Below are 22,573 nucleotides of genomic sequence, written 5' to 3'. Positions count from 1 at the left end.
TTTTTTTTTTTTTTTACTCCAACACCTTGTTAGTAGATTTCTAATTTTTGTTATTTGATTAGAAATTAGCAGAGAAGAAATAAGTTGGTTGACTCATTCCTATAGTAATAATAATAATCATAACGATGTCTGACATTAGCTTTTCCTTGTGCCATGAGGTCAGTAAATGACCTCTTGTGACTTCTTTGACAAGCACTTGTGCTTGTCATGGACGTTTCTAAGCAGGAGAGTGCAAAGCATGCTATAAAAACTGACAAAAACGTGAAAATATTGGGGAATTGAGTGAGGAGAGAAACTATAAACAAATTCAGAAATTCTGTCAAAACAGAAGTATGAATCTAGTCAAATAGTCGAAACTAGCTAAAAATAAATAAACCTGTGCAGCCAATCATGGTTGTTCGCCAGTCTGTTAATTTAGAGCTTTTTTTTTTTTTTTTTTCCCCACCTTGAGAAGTAATTTTATTTGGTTGCTTGAAAAAAAAGTTTAATTTTTTCTGTGTTTTTTTTTTTTTTAAAGTTTGAAATTTTCTCTTGGTCATCTGAATAGGCATAGACATGACTATGTGCTTGTGGTTAATTTTGAATCAGTTCACAGCTACATCGTTTCAGGTTCAATCCCATTATCCAGCAAGTACGCAGCCTCAGCTCAGTCAAATTTTAGAGAGACATTTGTAAGATGGAAGCCCTTCAGAGGGTTCATGTCTAATTTCGAGTAATAAAATTTATTTGTCGTCCAATTTGTCACCAGCATTTGGCCCTTGTAATTATCTAGTTTAGGTATGGGGATCATTTTTGTCCATCAATCTCAAAAGTCTTGACAATAGTTGCATTGCCCTTCTTTCTCTGACTACCACTGGAAAAATGAAATTAATGGTTATGTGTGTATAATTAAAATTACTACCTTTGTAATTACTTTGTAAGTTCTCTCCATCCCATGAGGCACATAAAGCCACAACACAATCTCTCCAACCTGCTTTGTTTTCTGCCACTGTTCTGGTCTCATTCCAGCTTCTCTACCCTTCTCATCTCCTTTCCTTATCAGTGGTTCTTGAGCATTTGAATTGGAAACTGTCCATTGTTTCTTCTTCCCTTTTGTCACCTTCAAGTTTTCCCATCTGTAGAGTTAATATTGGTCAGACCAATTTCTTTAACTGCTTCAGCTTCATTTTGCAACCGACACCTTTACCTGTAATCACTACATCATTGTATGTCATATCTGCTTTTGAATCAATTTAAAATGAATCGTGTATTTCAAAAGTTACCTTTTCTTTTCTCTGTTTTGTCTTTTACTAAACATACACTCTCTGCTTCTTGTGTTCTGTGTAACTTGACCTTGTCATTCCAGAGATTTTCTTTGGCATTCTTTCTTTAAATAGTTTGCTTCAAAACTTCCCAGCTGATCAGGAAGTGGTAAGGAATAGAACTCTAATTATACAGCTAAACCTTTTCAATATGTTCTCAAATCCCATGAGAGTATAATAAGCAACCTCCCAGTCAGTCTAGACAAACTAGGAGTTGATTTTGGCTGTTAATTGAAGTTTATTAGTTTCACAGGCATGATCTTGACAAAGAGATAAATGAAAAAAATACCACTATTTTCCTTCTGCCTGTAAAGCTGGCTCTTCTTATTTTGGCAAAAGCTTCAATATTTCTTGTGGGCACTCTTTTAGACCTAAACCCAGTGAAGGAAATTGCATGGTTGAAATAACTTTCTAAAAATAGCAGTCAAAACGTCCTCAAATCACACCCCAGTCTTAAAAATAAAATGAATTGAATAATAACATTGCCCAACGTGCCCTAAAAAGTCAAGATATTCAAATCTGCAACGTCTTTAATAAAATATCTGCTCAGCCAAGTCATTTGGATAGGTATTAATGTAACACATCCATTTTCCCTTTCTTTTTGAGGCCTTGTTTAATGTAAAAAAATAAACTAACAACATTATCTGAAGATGGTTTTTGTAATAAATTCAATATTTCTTTGTTAGGAGTTCAAACTCCCACCCCACCCTTTCTTTAAAGCTGGCCATTTATCCTTAGGTTGACAAAATAAGTATGAGTAAGCGAAACTTTGAGAATTGCTTTTGTAATCTTACAAATTGTGTTAATGAATGGAAGAATGATGGATTGGTTTCAGTGACACTTCTCTCTTGCAGCGTCCTTTGTATGTTCTGACAGCAGTGTCAGTCGTTTATGTACCATCAAATAAGGCCTGTAAGGAGAATTAATAAAATTTATATCCAGGAAACTGAGCACAAGTAAATATAAAGGTTTAATCTTGTATGATTCAACCATGCCAACAAAGATTTCAAACATGAGAGACAAGGCCATTAATTTACACACAGAGATATTAACAGATTCATTGGATTTTTTTCTATTTGACCAATACTTAGTCTATCAACCTTGAAGAATGAAAGCCCAACTTGATCCGGTCAAAATTTGAATTCAAAATATAATTACATATGAAATATTTTTGCCCAGTGTTCTGTTGATTCTGCACAATACTATTTAAACAAAAGTATATAGCCACATTTAGTAGGAAGGAAACAGTCAGTTAATATCGTTATCAGTACTGGACTGGCAACAGCTGTACTCAAAAATCTGCACATTTTTCTTGTGTCTCTAGTAATACTAGGTGTAAAAAGAAGAGTATTTATATTCATGTAGGTTGTCCTCCAAATGTTTACATTCATCTTTTGTCTAATGAAATTCTGTGTAAAAATGTAGTGTGTCCCCAAAATGTAGTGTGTCCTCAAAATTTACCTGTTTGACTTTCTTATGGAGGTTATGAATTTGAATGGATGAGTCCTAAGGACTGCTCATACTTTATTTTATTAACTTATTGACTCCAGAAGTATAAATGGTCGAGTTGACCGTTGCTGGGATTTAAACTCAGAATGTAAGGAGTTGTAACTGAATACTCCAAAGTATTTTCGTCTGAAACTCTACTGATTATTGTCTGGGTAAGGATTTGTATTTCACCACCGTCTCTTGAAGCACCCACCCTCCACAAGGTTTCTACCAGAAAAATGTATACTTGAAATTATGTTAGGAATAGAACACAGAATGAAAATAGATGAAAGGAAATAAATAAGAAAATAAATAAAATAGAAACTGTAGTAATAGAAGCATTTTTTGGTCCCTTTACCACTGATAACTGCACTGAATACTCCTGGGATACAACTTTAAAATGATGAAAAGAAGGAAGTATTTAAACTATTCCTGCTGACTGTTTTTTTAGCAGTGTTTTGGTAATTTGATAGATTTGGAGGTATTTAGACAGCTTACTAGAACTTTTGAGGTGAAGGGTGGGGATGTCAGAACAAAAAAAAAAAAAAAAGCAATATCATGGTGGTTAACATAGTCACATTGATGCTGACAAGAGTGAGGAAATGAATCAATAAATAAATGAATTAATCTTTTCTTTATTATTTTTGCAAAGGCAAGGGATGAGGAAGACATTATTAGGGACAGGTTAACCAAAATGCAAGAGTTTACATAGAAATCAAATGAAATATATGTATTAAAATGAAAAAAAGTCATAGTTAACAGATATATGAGAGATTCCCATTGAATGAGTCACACATAAGACCAATCAAGGAACCCCTGTGGCCCAAGATTACTCTGATTACTAAGTGCCCTCTCTCAGCTGTATTCTTCAACCTTCAAACGCCTGCTAAAGAGTAGGCCCATACATTTGTCTACCAAATTACTGGAGGCAGCCCCTCCCTTTCCTCCTCACCTTTTTCTAAGGAGAACTTGTAAAACTTAATTAGGGCTTAGCCAAAAAGAAAGTATCAGTCTTTGATCCTGTCAGTTGTGTCCATCATACAACCTCTTTTGACATAGCCACCGGTCAGGAAAATTATTTGGCCTTCCCACCTGAAGGAGGTAATGGTGTGATCTTTATGATGGATTTGGCCAATGACCAGGTCTACTCTAAATGTGACTATAGCTATTCCAACTTTTACGTCAGCAATAGTCAAACATTGGACAAGTCTGTGCAGAACATTTATAGTGCTTTCCCCACATTTTGATCAACAATACCTCATAGTAACACTACCAGGTAACTTCCAACATGGTTCTCCAAGACAACTCAGCCCAGCCATTTGGTTCTTGTTTAGAATTTCTCAGAGGACATCATTGCTCTTCATCACTTATCCTCTATAGAAAGCTAATGAAGTTTGTCTTCAGGGGTGAACTTGACTGTTTTTCCATTTTGCATGTCTTTTGAGACAAATACATCATTGTTAGACTCTGATAGAAATAGTTGTCTTTTACAATATTTAATTTCCATTTTGCATGTCTTAAATTCAAAGCCTGCAAGGTGTGATTTTTGTTTTCATTTCTCCAGAGTTGTGAAGTACCAGTGAGTTTGGCATAAGCCAGTTGGGTAATTGGCAAAGGCGCATTGACTTTTGTCTTTATATATAACCTTAGTTGAAATTCTGCTGATTGTCAACTTTTGCTGTCAGCTTTCCAGGATCAATAAAGCACGTACCAGTCAAGTACTGGGTTTATTCGGCTCACCTTATAGCTTTGCTAAAAACTTAGTGACCTTGTGATATTTTGAAAATCATTGCTATGAGAAACAATAGTGCCAGACTAAAATATGTGGTATTTAATCATGCCCCTTTACATTCCTCATTGAAATACCACTGAGTTTGGTTTTGCTTTTCAACCTTCTGATGTTTATAAAATAAGTCGGTGCTAAGAACTGGGAACGATTAAACCATCTCCACCCTCTTCCAAAGATGTGCAACTTTTTTTGTCAGTCATGTAAAGTGTTATTCTGTGTTGAGTAGTAGATTCAGTAGAACAATAGTGAAGAGTATAGTTTTTTTACATTTCCTTTCGGGTGTTCAGATTAAATCACTCTAAGGTCAGCTTTCTTTCACCACTCCATAGTTAATAAAATAAGTTGCCAAATTCCAAACCAAAACAGAGATTGGTTTGGAAATTAAAAAAAAGAAGAAAAGCTGTACATTATTTGTGCTTTTGGACAAAGTAAATACTTGTGTTTCTGGTTTGTCCTCTACATTAGTTTCTAGTCTAGGACAGGTAGCAAAGGTCATGAACACTGCTACTCCACTTCCATGTAAATAGAACAATAGATGTCTTTGTTTTACTTCGTGGCACAATGATGTATGTATGTCTTCTATTTTGATTTACTGAATAATGATTAGAAATGTTTGTTTTTGTCTTTTTTTATTTTTTAATTTTTTTTACAGCTGTTTTATTTTGTACAGCACATTGAATAAATGTATAGATTTCAATATTTACACTTCTAGCTTAATTTCATTAGTTGAGGGTTAATATTTCTTTTAACCCTTTAGCATTTAAACCAGCCATCATATCCAGCTCAAATATTCTACCTGTTTTAAGTTCAAACAGGTCAGATCTGGCCTCTCGCACTTGCCTTGCAATGTAATTCTAAATGATAAACAATCACATCTTTAAAATCCTGAAGCTAGAAGCTACATTATTAATTTGACAAAGTAATCTGAATGACTAAGAGTTAAACTAATTCATGAAAAATGATTTTGTCACTATAACTAAAGGAAATAGCTGTCCAAGTTCCAGGGTAAAACACAACCAGTTATGGGGATGAGCAATTCATATCTCTCCTCTGCTCCTTGTCTGTGGTTAAGGCACTCAAAACCCTAGGATGAACTTCCAGTTGTAAGTACCCAAGGGTAAACTGGTTGAATTGAATCAAGTAGTGGCAGCAGTATAAAACATTCATATTTTGTGAGGTCACACTGATGAGTTTATATGCTTGAGGTCATGAGGAAAGCAATCTATTAAACACATCTTGAATCATTATTATCTTAGTCTGGATTCTTGTAGTGGTGCATATCTGAAGATTTTCAAGAATTGGTTAAAGAATTTATGCTCTACTTTGTTAATGCTAATAACTGAAATATATAAATATTTTTTAAAAATTTTGAATGAAATTTAAATTCTTGGTGGAAGAAGACATACTGTGTTTATGTCTCAACCTTAACCAAAAACATCACCACCAATTATTTGAATAAATACTTTGTACAATCCATTTTTTCCCTTAGAATTGCATTCATTTTTCAAACATCTTTTTCGCATTTTCTCCCAAACTTTAACATCACACTGATACCAACCCCCTTCCCTGTATCCTTATTTCCCACACCGAGGGGACTAAAACCTAAAAATTGTTATAAATACTGTATTTCCTTCTCTATAAAAATATAAATAAAAAAAAAAGAGAAATTTAGGAAATGTGTAGCTAATGTATAAAATGTTTGTATTTCTGTATAAAAACAGCAGATTATTCATGATTTTAATTTGTAATTTTTCTTCTTCACTACCTCTTATCCCCCACCGCCACGTTTTAAAGAAGCAGTTTCCAAAACTTATAGGTTGCAGAATGTTTTTTTACTTTCTTTTTTTTTTATCCTCACAGAACATATAGCTATCTCTCTCCTCCTCCTCCCCACACCCACTGGCCTCTTTAATCATCAAGTGACTTAAACATAAATATTTAACAGGTCAGACCCGATTCTCATGTGGGTTGCTTGAAGGTCGCTTCAACAACACCCAGTGGCCTACTGGACAAATGATGAATGATACAAATTAAAAACAAATATCTAAAGAATTTAATTTTGTTGTTGTTGTGACTAGTATTTATTTTATTTAAAATAATTGCTGGATTTTACTTAATTGCATATAAACAAGTGCACACATGTACATAGATATTCTCTCTCTTTCTCTCTCTCTCTCTCTCTCTCTCTCTCTCTACCTCCTCGTATTTGAAAAGCATTTTTTCTCGTAGTTTAGTCTGTTTCAAAATTACATTAATTGATGTATGACCAATGTTTGATGTATGACTGAAATATTTGGCTATTTACATTTATGACTATTTTCTTTCAGAATTATTTTGTTGTCATTCATTTATTATTCATTACACAGTAATCTGTGTATTTATTATACACAGATTACTGCGTATAATTTCTTTTAATGTATTTAGGGATGGAAAAGTTTTCTACTTAGGAAAAGAGAAAACTCACATACTCCTCATACTCTTCAATCATCCTTTCACTTCTAAAACTCTTTTCTTTTACTCTAATGGTCTCTGTTTCTCAGAAATTGTCTCCACCTAAATCTACCCCCTCCTGTCTGTCACACCCTAGACTCCACTCTAAGCACTTTATCCAATTCTACTCTAACAAGTGACCTTTAAAAGTTAATACCAAACATTAACCACATTAACCTTATCTAGCTGGTTTTGTCCCCCTAATATAGAATCTGGAAAGATTATAGACACTGTCTTTCAAATTTAAGAGTTAAAAGTTGTTTTTGAAAATTTGCTGATCCTGTGCAACCCTAAATATGGAGTTTGCTTTGGTAGGGATTTCTAATTTTTATTTTATTACTCTAAAGCAGGGGTCACCAAATTATGGCCCGCGGGCTAGATGCAACCCACCACCATACTGTACCTTTTGTGTAAGTGCCTGTAATGAGAGTTCATTTGCCTCTGGTACGGCATCTGTCTGTGAGCAAACATTTTCAAAAATGGAGTATTTGAAAGCAGTTCTCTTGGTTGGATGCAGCGATTTCAAAGCAAATATTGATGATGTCTTAAAAGCTAAACACTGGCTAAATAAAAGCTAAACACCAGTTTCAGAAATCTCACAAACCTTTTTCACTGCTTAGTTTGTGAGATTCAGATATGTGCACACTGAATGTGATATAATTATCTTATTGCTAATGTCGCCTATTTGATAACTTTTTGGTAAATAAATATGTTGGTTGCCTTTATCTTTTGTGTATTAACTGTATTGTATTGAACAAAATGGTCATGCGGCCCAAGCTTGTCTTTCTCTTAGTTATCTGGCCCACTGTGAAAAAAGTTTGGTGACCTCCCTGCTCTAAAGCAAAGTACAAGTATATTTCTCCTCAATGTGTCTAGTTGAATAGAGGTGGGAGTCTGCTTGGGTGGTTCAACAGAATATAAAGGTTGTCTGTACTAGTTGACATCCTTTGTACTGGATAGGGACCTAGTGACAGCACAATGGTTAGGATTTAATGGAAAACAGAAAGATTTAATGAGAATTTCTCTCTTTCTCTCTCTCTCTCTCTCTCTCTCTCTCTCTCTCTCTCCATACATACATACACACACACACACACACACATATATATATATACATACATACATACATACATACATACACTTATGTGAAGGTGCATGGCTGAGTGGTTAGTGATGCACTCACAATTGTGAAATCATGGTTTCGATTCCCGGACTGGGTGTTGTGTTGTGTTCTTAAACAAAGCACTTCATTTCACATTGCTCTTGCAGCTGTACAGGTAATGTCAATTTGATGGAAGGAGTGAGCTTACGTGAACACAAGACATTCGATCACTATAAACAAATCATTTGTGCAGGTTGTTCAGCCAGAAATTGCAGACCCCCTCATGTGTCATGACAAGAGATGGATGTAAGAAGATAAAAATAACTAAACTATAGACATGTTATTTATTGTCAGTCTCTTCCTGTATGCTAGTGATGTGTTAGAACATGGGGGCTTTATCATTAGTGCTTCTGTCCTAGTGCAAAACCACACTAACTTAAGCTCTGTAAAATGTCATGTAAAACTTGTAATTTTTAGTGATACTACTGCTTACAATAGTGAATCATTGCATTCAGTAAGTACTTCCTTACTTCAAAAGTGTCTTGGCATGGACGTGGCACAATACTAAGATACAAAATGATGTTCATCCCCTTCTTTCACTTGTTGTTGTCTTCTCCATTAACTTGGCCATCAATGACTTATAGACATGTAATGTAATGGAAATGTGTTGGTCAAAAAACAGATCAGATTTAAGAACATTGACCTTCACTGATGAAATGACATCCAAAATAGAAAGAAACAAGCATGTTTATTGAAAATAATTATGTGGTAAAGGATTTTATTGCAATTTATTTCTTTATTGCCCCAGTGGGCTAAACATAGAGGAGACAAACAAGGACAGACAAAGGGATTAAGTCGATTACATTGACCCCAATGATTAACTGGTACTTATTTAATCGACCCTGAAAAGATGAAAGGTAAAGTTGACCTAGGTGGAATTTGAACTCAGAACGTAACAGCAGATGAAATACCGCTAGGCATTTTGCCCGGCGTGCTAACGTTTCTGCCAGCTCGCTATTGTGATTAATATTTAATAATGGTCAAGGAGTATTCATTAATTAGGTTGGGCTCCTTTCAAGTAATAACGAAGCATGATAAGAAAGCACAATGTGCAGTAAGTTGTTAAAATTAGATATCGTTAGTAATTATTCATATTAATACTTGTTAACCTTAGATCTCCTTTTCCCTATTAGAATTGAGTTTAAATATATCTGAAGTATTGTTTTAACTTCAATTACCTTTTCAAGTTACTGTCACTGTACTAACGAAAAATCTTATCACTCCTTGTTGATAATGTATGAAATCAATTTTTTTCACCTTGAACTTAAAAACTTGTCACATTGTTATTTCTCAACCTTTCTATTAAAAGAAATCTCTGTGTGTGTGTATGCATGTGAGTGAAAGAGAGAGAGAGAGAATGTGTAGTGTGGTTGAGTTGCTGGCCTTGTGGTTAGGCTGCTTATTTGTGAGTTCTATAATTAGGTCAAGACACATTAAAATAATTATTAATTATATGTTGCTAACCTTCACCTGTTTCTAAACAGTCATATTTCCCCATGGTCAGACATGTCTCCACAGAATATGGGAAATGAATGACACTGCTTGTATAACAGTGGTACTTGTTTACAACGATCATATGATGTCAGGATAATGAGACATATACTTACATTTCATGTATTTTATGTATTTATATTCACACACAATGGGCTTTTATCAGTGTCCATCTACCACATTTGCTCAGAAGGCTTTGATCAACCTGGGGCTATAGTATAATTGGACACATAGAATAATTGGACCTGAAACTATATGGTTTGTATTAATGCTCATGTCATTGCTGCAACTTCATTTCTCTTTTAAATTCCTTGTTTTTCCTCTCCTAGAACATCATTTTTCTCTTTGGAATTCATATATTGCTTATTGGTTATTACCCTACAACTACTAATGTGTAATAATTTCAACATATTATTGCTGCTAAGTATCTCAGTTCCCTAGGCGGAAATGATTATAGGGGTTCTTCTTGAGAAAAAGTTGTATATCTTTAAGAGCATTCAAAAAATAGAATTTCAAAGAACATTCTGCGAAGACATTATTTTTTCAATGTAAGTAATGTCTTCCAGAAATATTTGATTATCCAGTTTTCTTTGATATAAGATTGCAAATGAAGATCAGTCTTCTTCTCTCAGATTGAATTAAACGTTGCAGCTATCACTGTGAAAAAGAAGCAGTTGTTATCCAAATGTTGGCATTCCTTTTTATTGTTTGTTATCCCTTGCAGAAAAAAAGTGAACAACAGCTGGTGGGAGTGTGACATTAGATTCAGATTACAACAATTATATAAATAACTGAGTAAATTATATAAGAAATATGACTAATAATGCATCCATCCATCTATTTTCACCACTCATTATGTCTGAGATGGTCAGCGGGGTAGAGTTATCAGGTATCTCCTCCATTGAGTCCTGTTAAACTTACTTGCTGGATTCCCAAACATGACTAACTGAGGCTATGGACATTATCCTACCATCTTGCTTGTAGCCTACCCTTAGCTCTCCTACCAGTTGGCTCAGTTTGAAGAATCTGTCTTGTGATCCTTTCCTGCAGCATTCTAACCATGTCTGTAGTACTGGAGCTGTGACTACTCATTGGGGAGAAATAGTAGCTTGACCAGGGAGATACTCCCTGATCTCTCAGCTATGCCCTCTTTTGAGTAATGTCCCTTCAGAGACCTTTTGGCAGAACCTCAGTTCAACCAATTGAATTCACAATTGTAGTTTTTTGATTATCACCAAGCATTCATAATCATAGAAGAGAATAGGTACAAAATTCGAATCGAAAACGGCAGCAAGTTTGGCTTCTTTTTTTTGCCGATCTCTCATCTTCTGACGACTGAATGCTGAAGCTGGTGCGTTATTGTACTGGCATCAGCAATCCTAGCATCGAATTCAGTCTTCTCATCCTCGCCGATCCCCATCACTTGTGAATATGTTCTGGAGATACTTAAACTTTTCCACTTGTCTCAGTAATGTTTTACTAACATGCACTAACAATGCGTATGCACAGTTATTGGCAAAGTATTAAAATGCAGCTATCTGTTGGCGTATATGAAGTAACATTGTCTTCCATTGGATTAAATGAGAATTAGACTTCTTTGTGTGAGTGTTATTATTTGATCCTGTGTTTGCCCTGATGAAGCAGACTTGACATAAAAGGCATTCTAGCCAAGACCATCCCATCTATTTTTTTAGGTTGTAGAGTATGACTTGAGGTGGGAGTTCTTTGGCTGCTATTTCTAGCATGAAAAATTTCTATTAGAATGACCCTGTAGACTCCCCCCTCGTTGGCTTCTTTTTTGCTATAATCTAAAATGTCAGACACCCACTTTCTATGAACTGAGTATTTCTTAAGCCCAAGTGGCAGCACCTATTTTTTACTTTAAAAAATCATGGCAAATAAAAGTAATGCACCTTACTTGGGGACCATAATTCAGTAGCTGTTGGCAAGTCAAGCATGAAGTGAATGTTGTGTGTATACATAATTGACATGAATCACCCATCTTGATTGTTCGATATATATTTATTACCTGTCGAGAAATTTATGGAAACATTGTTGTATAGTAGTAAGGCTTGGTTGATGTCGGGGGGGGGGGGTTTCTTTTCCCTAGTTTATCAGTATTCAACCAATGCAGACTTGCTTACTACATCAAAACCATTGTTCACCATGATTAATTACCTACCACCTGTCTCTATTATGTGTAATATATGTTTACATTGGGAAAGCAGAGGCAAATAAGCCGTTGACATGACAACAGCTCCATAAATTGGAAAATCAATTATGTCACACACACACACACATGCCTGTGGGCGTGAACATGCATTTGCGCATGCATATGTATGTGCATATGTGTATCTGAATGAAAGATAGCCACAAGTGTTAGCTTTCATTAAAATGCTTCCTAATCAATTTTTCTGAAACTAAAACTTAGAGAATGATTTTCAAAATGTTGGCAGAAGGAGGAAAATTGAGATGCAAAGATGCAAAGAAATATTTGTTTTCATCTTTGTCTTTTCTTTTTTCCTTCAGCCTCTTTCTATTTTCTGAGTCTTCAGTGTCGTCTTCTTCATCATTATCACCACAATTTATCACCACCATCGTTCTCATTATTTCATTTGATATTTATCTATTTCTATCTTTTCCATGTTTAAAATCAGTGTCTTCTTACAAAGTAGCAAGTCAAATTATTGTGGGTTGAAGTAGATTTTTATATGGATCAATACAAGTGTTTGGCTCTGGGAAAATTTTAATTTTTACTTTTGAGGCTGTATCTGAATGGATGGATGGAAAAAAAGAATTTTTTTCCTCTTTTTTTTGTTTTCTCTTTTTTGTCCATTAGTCATCTGTTATTTGTATATAAATTAATATTAATTCCAAATCCGCTTGCCATACTGTCTTGTGTTAAAGAAACTTGTTTGGCTGCCATAGTAACTGTCTATAGCAGGCATGGTAATGTTCAACATGGAAAAAAAGCATATGTTAAGATGTTGATGACCTCAACAAATGTAGCTGGACTTGATTTTTTATAAGCAAATATTCTTCTGAGTTCTGATTACGGTATTTGGAAATTCTGTAATTATTATAATAAAAGTGATAAAAGTACAGTTCTATATTTAAGAGATGAGGAATTATGTACATTATTTACATTTGATAGATATTTGTCCTCATCTTGTTTGTTGTTATCACAGCGTTTTGGCTGATGTACTCTCCAGCCTTCATCAGGTGTCTTGGGGAAATTTTGAACCTAGGTTCTCATTCCTAAGGAAGGATAGGAAAATATTTGATTTATAAGCCCTAAAAATTCACTCCATAATTGCCCATGGGCATATGACATAGTTCAGAGCACAGGCTACTAACCCCAAGATTTTGAGTTCGATTCCAGGCAGTAACCTGAATAATAGTAATAATAATAACAATAATAATATTAAAAAATACCTTAGGAATGAGAACCCAGTCATTTATTTTTAACAGTAGCACAAAGTCACAATTGTGTGCTCTTTGCTGTCTTACTGGTACATCTTGTTATCTATGCAAAAGTGATGGAAAGTAGACACGGCAAGGCTTGAATTTAGGAGATAGAGAAAAGTAAATAAATATTGAAAGACATTTAGTTCAGAAGTTTGGTGACATTTCTTTATTACTAAGTAAATATACTACAAGATTGTTTTAAACATAAATAAAAGTTAGTGTACTAAATTTATGTTCTACATACTAGTGTGTGTGTGATACCAAAGAAACAACTAAGAAGTTGGCCTTTGGTCCCCTATTACAGGCATTGGTTTATCTGCATGTGGCAAAAACACTAAACACTTGAGCACTGAGTATTTGAGACCAGCTTCTAGTGCTGAAGGGTCCTACAGTTCACAGCTGTATGGCGGCAAGTGTGTAACCTTGATGATTTTCCCATTAGCTTGGTATTGCGTTCTGTGCTCTCATCCCATCCACCCCCCTCTCTCTCTCTCTCCCATTAAACATGTATTCTTCTTTGGGAGAGTTAGGTTCTGTATCAGCAACTATCCTCTTAAAGCCCATACCACTGCAGAAATTAACGACACAAGAAGTTGTGAAATCAAATTATTTGAAATACCATACAGTATGATAATAAAAGTGGTTTGGTATGTGTGAGTATGTTTGATGCTTGAAACCTATTTAGCTTTGCTGTTGAATAATGATACTGAGGTTAAATTTTTGCTGAGTACTTTTAACAAGCCACTTCATTGATAACACCATGTCTTGAAGAGAAGACCAATAAGTCCCAAAAATACTTGCTACATTGTCAGCTACATGACTTGATTAAAATAGAATTTACAATCAGTGTTGCAGGCCAAATAAAGCTCATCTAATGAGCCATTATCTGGTCATCAAAAACCTTATAAACTTAACCATTTTTATTTAGTAATGTAAATGCAAAATATGTTTTAGAGCTTTGAAGTTTAATTCTCATTCCATTGTATAGATCTTATAATGGATTGAAATTTACTAAAGATCTGGTACATACATTACTTGTGGAGGTGCGTGGCTTAGTGGTTAGGGTGTCAGCATCATGATTGTAAGATTGTGGTTTCGATTCCTGGACCAGGTGACACGTTGTGTTCTTGAGCAAAACACTTTATTTCACGTTGCTCCAGTCCACTCAGCTGGCAAAAATGAGTAACGCTGCGATGGACTGGCGTCCCATCCAGCTGTGGAACACATACACCATTGAAACCGGGCCCATGAGCCTGGCTAGGCTTTAAAAGGGTGCATTTTTAATTTATTACATACATTACTTAACTGAGGGAACTAAAGTATGTAAAATTGAGTGAAACACCTACACTGAATAGATCTACTATGTGTGAATTTCAATTTATTACTTTCACTTTGTTGCCCTATTAAAGACCTGATTTTTAAACAATGGTCTCTTTTACAGTGGCCCTGACACATGTTGTACCTGGTTGTAGTTATGGGCTTGAAATGGTTATGTTCTACTGAATAGAGTGAGCCAACTGATTAATTGTTTGACATCATGGGTAGTGTGAATACGGTAAACTTTCTCTTTCTGCTTGAGAAAATTCAAGCCTCCTGTTGGCTTTTCTCTATTTATTCTGCTACAACTGTACTGTAATTATTTTCTTTTATGTCCGATTGCTACACAATTATACATCCACTTGGAGTTTCTCAATACACCTGCTTGTATACATTTTGCTACTATTCTTCTTCTGTTTCTCTCTTGTTGAACTAAATATTATAAGCAAATCTTTATTACAAAATCTAGTGGCTTACTTTCCCTACTGAAATGGAATGATCTGGGTGGTTACGGTACTGGACTACCAACTGCTCAAACGACTTAGTCATTTGCATTTCTTTGAGTATTTGGACAGATTAATTATTTTTTATTGCCTTAATCCACCCACTCTGAGAATGTTGTCTGGCATCATATCCAAGGAGAAATTTTTCTCTCCCATGCATCTTATCACCTTTACAACCATTTGTTTTTTTTGGTTGTTTGTTTTCAATTTTGCATTTCCTCAGTTTCAAGTTCTTGTGAATGCTTCGAGGAATGATCTTCGACGTTAATCTACACTGCATTAAATATGCAGAATGTCTAAAGTAAAATCATTGATGATATTATTTAAATTTCAGAGAGAAAAATAGAAACTATACACTCTTTTATGTACTTTTAGTAAAGTCAAAACAAAAATGAATTTGAATACAAAAATACATAATATAATCAATAAATTTAAGAATTTCTTCACTCTAATCACAATGTGCAAAGATATGCAAATATTTCATTCTAGTATGTTTTAATGGCATTTGAATTTCAATCCATCACACTCAAATTTCATCTGTTCATCAAACTGAAGTGTTGTTTTCCAAATGCTTCAAAGGAATTGGTTCATAAGGAACTTCAAAAGAATTTCAGCTTTGTGCATACATATTTGAACTCTTTGGATATCATTTTGTATAAGTTCACAAAATTTATAGCAGTTGCAATCAAATAAGTGTTGTAGGATCCAATAAAGTTAGGGACCGAAAAGGCCGCATATCCTTCTCCTCCTAAACTACCCTGTCGACATAACCTTTCAAACTAGCTAATTTGAGCATGTAAACCATGGCAGAAGCATTTATCATTGCCACGTCATTGCCGTTTTAAATATACAAATGTTGTCATGAGAGGATTTTCATGTCTCTCTGTCAGCATCTGAAAGGCACATTTATAGGGTTAAAATACATTAAGTGTTGTAGACCATTTTTCATCACCTAAATTCTCAACAGTTTTCTTGTTCAATTTTCTTTTCCTTCTGTAACCCGTTAACATTTAGATTACTCTGTTAATCATAATGCTCATTCATTCACATGGTTTCCAACTAATTATGCATTATTGTACAGCTTAAAGACTTTGATAATGTGATTGCTTATTTTTTGGGGGGGAAGAGGCTGCATCTGGTTAGTTTGAACATAAAACAGGTAGAATATTTGTGCCAGCTATGGCCAGTTTAAATGTCATAGGGTTAAACTTTCTTCTAATTAAAAAGACTTCAGTTTAAACTTTAAGCTAATACAATCCTACATTTATTTTTTGTTATAGTTCTGCTCGTTTGTTCTTATATGTTCCTGTCGTCTAGGTCACCTTTATTAAAAATGTAATGTTTTTCTTTACCCAAATTTTATTTTCACTCCTTTCTTCACAAGCTTTTACAGCTATCTCACTTTCATGTATGTATATTTAAGCACCAGCATGGTCATGTGGTTAAATTCACTCCAGAACCAAGGGGTTTCGGGTTTGTTACCTCTGTGTGGGCACTTACCGCTGGTATGTTCTTTTATTGCTGTAAGTTGACTTATTGATAGACAGAAAGAGTAGGAAACCCATTGTATACGTGTGTGCGCATGTATGGATATATTTGTGTAAGAGGTTTTACTTTTCTCTCAACATTTACGCAGAGATTGGAAACAGTCATTCTTTATACATCATTTGTTTACAATCTTCTACAAAAACATGTTCAGCCTAATTGAAGGACAAAGGTGAAATATTACTTTGTCTGGGAACAGGTGAGGGTTAGCAACAGAAACATGTGGTCATAGAAAAATCTGCCTCAGCAAGTTTCATCTGACCCATGCAAGCATGGAAAAGTGAATGTTAAAATGTTACGTCTGTCATATGTGTGTGTGTACTGCTGAAGTCCATGTCTTGGTTTACAACATCATATTCTTAGCAGGCCTTCTTTTGCAGCACCTTGTGTTCTTTAGATTCTTTAAGCTGTAAAAGTCATGGCCATACTGGAATACAACCATCATGTGTGGTAATTTTTATGGTGTGGAGGAGTTAATGCTAGACATTTTGATTTCAGTGTCATTTCTGACAACAATCTTTTGTTCTTTAAGGACAAAAGGATTTTTATCTTATATTGATAGCTCTCTTATTGACCATGATGAACTTTAGTTTCTCTATACAAATGACACTTTTATCCTTACTGAATTGAGTAATTAAATAACTTATTTCTGGCCACTACAATCCTACACCAGTCAAACTATCACCACCTCAGCTACACTTTTCAGTTTGCATCCACTGTTTGGAATATCAGTGATTTCACGGTCTTGGAACTGATGGTTGATCAGTAGTCTAACTGATAATACCACTTCATCTCTCTCTTTCTCTCTCTCTCTCTCTCTCTCTCTCTCTCTCTCTCTCTCTAGCTCTCATTGACTGTTTTTTTAAGTCTAACCACCTCATAAAGGATCCCTGGCCAACTCATAATTTTTATATTTCAGGTTTATGTATTATTATTATTATTATTATTATTATTATTATTATTATTATTATTATTATTATTATTATTATTATTATTATTATTATTATTATTATTATTATTATTATTATTATTATTATTATTATTATTATTATTATTATTATTATTATTATTATTATTATTATTATTATTATTATTAGTAGTAGTAGTAGTAGACGATATTTTTATCATTAAGTGCTATTTTATTTTTAGCTATTTTCATGTTTCACTTTAGATAAGGTGGAGGGGTGGGGCCAGCTTTACATGTATTCTGCTAATCTTGCTTTTCTTTTTAATTCTGGATTATAAAGTTGGTCATATACTTGCTTGTAAGGGCACATCTTAGTTTAAAATTTTTTTTTTTAGGGTTTTAAGCTTGACCTCATTGATTAAGCTTATATAGATAAGTTACTCCCACCTCCTCACACACACACACATGGACACCTACATGAGCACTAGTCATCAAATTGTAGTGTTTAGTTTAGATAAATGAAATGTAGCAGCTTGTGACTGTATGAGTACTTCCGAATTGAAGGCCTTGAACCACTGTGATGATTCAGTGTCTATCATCTAGAATGTGTGTGCATGCGTGTAATGATGACTGTGTGTGCCTTGTATAGAAAACAGTTCAAGGCAGGCCTTAGGCTGTGTGATACTATATACCACTGCAGCCTGTGGAAAGTATTCTTTGAAGCCTAGTACTTACTCTGTTGGTCTCTTTGTCGAACCACTAAGTTATGGGAACGTAAACACACCACCATCGGTTGTCAAGCGATGTTGGGGGGACAAACACAGACACACAAACATATACACATGCATACACACATATATACATATATACGACGGGCTTCTTTCAGTTTCCGTCTACCAAATCCACTCACAAGGCTTTGGTCAGCCCGAGGCTATAATAGAAGACACTTGCCCAAGGTGTCACGCAGTGGGAATGAACCTGGAACCATGTGGTTGGTTAGCAAGCTACTTACCACACTGCCGTATTCTCTTCTCATTGTTGTGCAGTTACAACTCTGATTGAACAGACTTATTCTTCCTTTCACTATTTATGGTAAGGAATTGTACCATTTTGTGGCACTTATTTACAACTAGATGGTCTGTGCTGTTGATAAGTAAGTTGGATATTATGTTTTTGCCAACCACACCACATAGTTGCAATGGTGATAGCATACTAGCTTTGGATAATATGACTAATAGCTTACTACATTAATACCTTGTTGTTCTTACTCTCCATACTAAAGCACTGAACCCTATTTCCCCCCACCCCCTTGCTCCCAACTATCTCTGTTATTCCACTTGGCAGCAGTACAAGTAAGAACAAAAAGAATGATTTACTGAAGGAATAATGCACTAACTGGAGGCTGACAGCTACATTGTTGATTTATAGTTCCATGCTCTATTTCTGGGATTTGATTTTTGGTGAGTGAATGACTGGATATAAAATAGTATAAAACTTTGGTGATTTCTTCAACTATTACCACTTAAGTATGAATATAGAAAAACAAAACAGATTTTGATTAACGCTGAGAGAAATCAATTTATTCAGTGTTTTCAATTTAAGAAGCCTTAACACTGGATAAATAAAATGTGTCTTATAGATATGACTCATGAAATCTGAAATCTATCAAATGCTTATATGATTTGTTTTGATTTTGATTATATATTTTTTTATTTTATAAAAGTGTTAAAGGAAATTTATTGAAAAACTTGCTCTCCTACAATTTTAGGTAATCTCTTAGGGATTAACTGTTATCTACCTTTTAGTTAATGATAGTCTATTTTCCTATACAATTTAATCTCTTGCTGGGTTTTAACGAGGCTAATAAACACTGCTTGGTTTTATTTATTACCATTTCCTTGTCTCAGAAGCATTAATGACTAAAAAATATTTTTTAAATTAAAGAAAAAACAAACTAGTTTCTTTAATACTTTGGATAAACTCATGACAAAACAATAAAAAATTTTTGAAACATGGTGATATATAATGGTGATATTTCTTGACTTGAAAAGAAACATCTAAAGTTTAGTGTTTATTTATCTAGTTTTCTGTTCATTTGGTTTACTTTGTAGAAAAATATGTGCATGTAGATATTCTGTACATGCATAACAAATTACTTGTACAATGGTGCACTTGTGCATTCTTTTAAGTTCTGAGTTCAGATACCAAATGGGTTGGCTTTTTGCATTTGTCTCATGTTCATCATTAAAATATAAGTACAAATAATATACTGGAAATAAATGACTTGATTTTGCTCCTACTTTCATAGATGCATTACCTTGTTGCAGTGTAAGAAATCATTAATTTTTGTCTTCTCTCTTTTCTTTTAGTATTTGTTTTAGAGATTTGTCCTTTGACTCTTCAGCATCTAAACCAACCATATCCAGCTTCTCACTCATTCCCTACAATGTCATTCTAAAAATAAACAATATCGTGAAACCATGAGATAATTCAGAATTAATTCAAAATATTGTGAATATATGTTTTATACTTGATTGAATAATCTAAATGCTAAAGAAAGAATGGTTGATTTTGTATATTTTTATAGTCAGATTCTTTGCTGTGAATTGTCTGAAATTAAATAATTCATAATTCTTATCTCATGTTTTTCCCTTTCTTTTTTTTTCTTTTTTTTTTCAGATGGATGAACGTAGAGTTGCCGATTATTTTGTGGTAGCTGGACTACCTGAAACACCTTTACCACTGGAAGAATCCACAAATGAAACCATTATTAAACCAACACATAAACAAGATCCAATCACCGACATATGTGTCATCAATAAATCCTTAGCTGAAAAAGAACCGAAGGGTTATGTTTGTCTTGAGCGAACGCAAACTGGCTTTCTTGCAGACCTTAACCATGGTAGCATCCGTTGTTCAGAAATGTACATTTGTTACCGAAGAGGCAGGGAGAAGCCACCATTAACAGATATTGGGTAATTATCTCTTTAAAAAATTTTTTTTTATTTTCACTTGTCCCTCTATCATACTTTAACCTTTCATCACCCAGCATAAAGCCCCCTCCCTCAACGCTATACCTTCTCAGCCATGGATCTTGTCTTGTGAGTTACTTGGTGACCACACAAGTGCCAGTGTCATGTGAAAAAGAAAGCATCCAGGCCACACTCTGTGAAGCAGCAGCTGGCATCAGGAAGGGCATCCAGCTATAGAAACCATGAGCATATGTTAGAGCTTGGCACAGTCTTCCCTCTCACTGACTCCTGTCAAACTGTCCAACCCATGCCAGCATGGAAAATGGATGATGATGATGATGATGATGATGACATACACTTACTACAGTATTTGTTATTCTAAGTGAGCAGATTTTACTTCCATTTGAGACTTTGCCACTTCAAAGTAATATTGATGATTTCAAAATGAGACTTTGCTCTTTCAAATTGGGAATAGCAATTTCGAAAAAAGATTAACACAAAAGGCTTTGTTTTATAGAAAATATAACACTTCAACCTCATTTGTAATGTCAAAATGGCCTGGTTAATTATAAGTATTCATCAACCAAGCGCTGAGACAAAAAGCTCATATGGTTGTAATATCTTCCGTTTTTTTAGGGAGAAATATAGCAATGGCTCCCATTGCTAATCTTCTGAGAATCATATCTTGGGTGTGTGACTTTTCTAACATCTGCAGTATTGTTAACTACTTCTGCACAAGTATTTGGTAGGATAAGTTCCAATTTTAGTGCACTTACTGTGTATGAGAATCTATGGAATTAAGCTTAAGCAAATATACTGGCAGACATTTCAAACAGCAATTATGAATACCTTGATTAAAAACTTGGAGAAAGGTTGCATTGTTGAACATTTAATATTATTCCTGATATTGAAAATGTTTAGTGAAGGCAACTAAATGAGGAGAAGAATAAAAATTGAATGAAATCCTGCATGGGAGACATGTCAACTCCACATGCCACGGTTAAGGCTATTTTATATCAGAGAGCAGTGTACAGAGAGTGTACAGTAGGTCCACTCCACACACTACAATGGCACATCTCATTCTTGTGATCTGTAGGCTTTCATGTTGAGAATCTCCACATCATTATCATCAGAAGTATTCCAACATCTGATTCTTTTGTTGCTGTCAAAGGTTGGACAGTTCAGACATTCAACAAACATATAGCTACTTGTTTCTTGCATTTTATTTGTATGTGTGTGTGTGTGTGATCAGCATGGCTTGTCATCCTTGGATCTGCTTTTGTCACTGTTCTGTGTCTTTCACAAGTCATATTTCTGTCTAAATATTGAGGATTTTAACTTCTTTTTTTTTATTCTGCAGTGTTTGGTAAAATAAGTAATAGAAATATACTGAGCTACTGCTCTACCAATATGCACCATTCTTAGTCATTGTTAAGAAAGAAATTATTATAAGCATTAGAGAAAAACATTTATAAAGTACTGAGTAAATGTGTAAGATTGTACATTGGTTGGCATAGGAATGGCATAATTTATTTTCTTTAATAGTAGAAATAATGTTCCAACTCCTTCAACAGAATTTTCTTTATTTGCCATTAGTTGTTTAAAGATAAACTACATTTTTTTTTCCTATGTATAATCATTTCATTTATTCTTTTTTGTTTTTACATATTTTTTTCCCACTTTTTTTCTTCTTACAAAATGTCTTCAAGAATTAATCTCATCTCAAAAGATTCTCATTAGGGAGTGTCTATTTATTCTTTTACTTGTTTCACTCATTTGACTGGCCAACTTTCGATGGTGGTTATTTTATTTCCATTATAAATGTGTGCATGGGTATAGACACTCGTGCATATATATATATATATATATATATATATATCATCATCATCATCATCGTTTAACGTCCGCTTTCCATGCTAGCATGGGCTGGACGATTTGACTGAGGACTGGTGAACTGGATGGCTACACCAGGCCCCAATCTGATTTGGCAGAGTTTCTACAGCTGGATGCCCTTCCTAATGCCAACCACTCCGAGAGTGTAGTGGGTGCTTTTACGTGCCACCGGCACAAGGGCCAGTCAGGTGGTACTGGCAACGGCCACGCTCAAACTGGTGTATTTTACGTGCCACCTGCACAGGAGCCA

At 34.5% G+C, this 22,573-nt stretch overlaps 1 protein-coding gene across 1 annotated transcript in view; it reads left to right on the top strand.

The window, feature by feature from the left end:
• Nucleotides 1–22,573, top strand: part of LOC106876754 (DENN domain-containing protein 4C) — a 129,521-nt gene that overhangs the window by 52,609 nt on the left and 54,339 nt on the right. Inside the window, exon 3 of the mRNA XM_014925442.2 lies at nucleotides 20,138–20,433. Within this exon, the coding sequence (XP_014780928.1) occupies nucleotides 20,138–20,433 (296 nt within the window). The remainder of the gene's footprint in view (nucleotides 1–20,137; nucleotides 20,434–22,573) is intronic.

Source organism: Octopus bimaculoides, chromosome 12 (genome assembly GCF_001194135.2).
Source record: "Octopus bimaculoides isolate UCB-OBI-ISO-001 chromosome 12, ASM119413v2, whole genome shotgun sequence".
Taxonomy (NCBI): Eukaryota; Metazoa; Mollusca; class Cephalopoda; order Octopoda; family Octopodidae; genus Octopus; species Octopus bimaculoides.
Note: the sequence above shows the minus strand (reverse complement) of the source record. Positions and strands in the feature narration are given on the sequence as shown.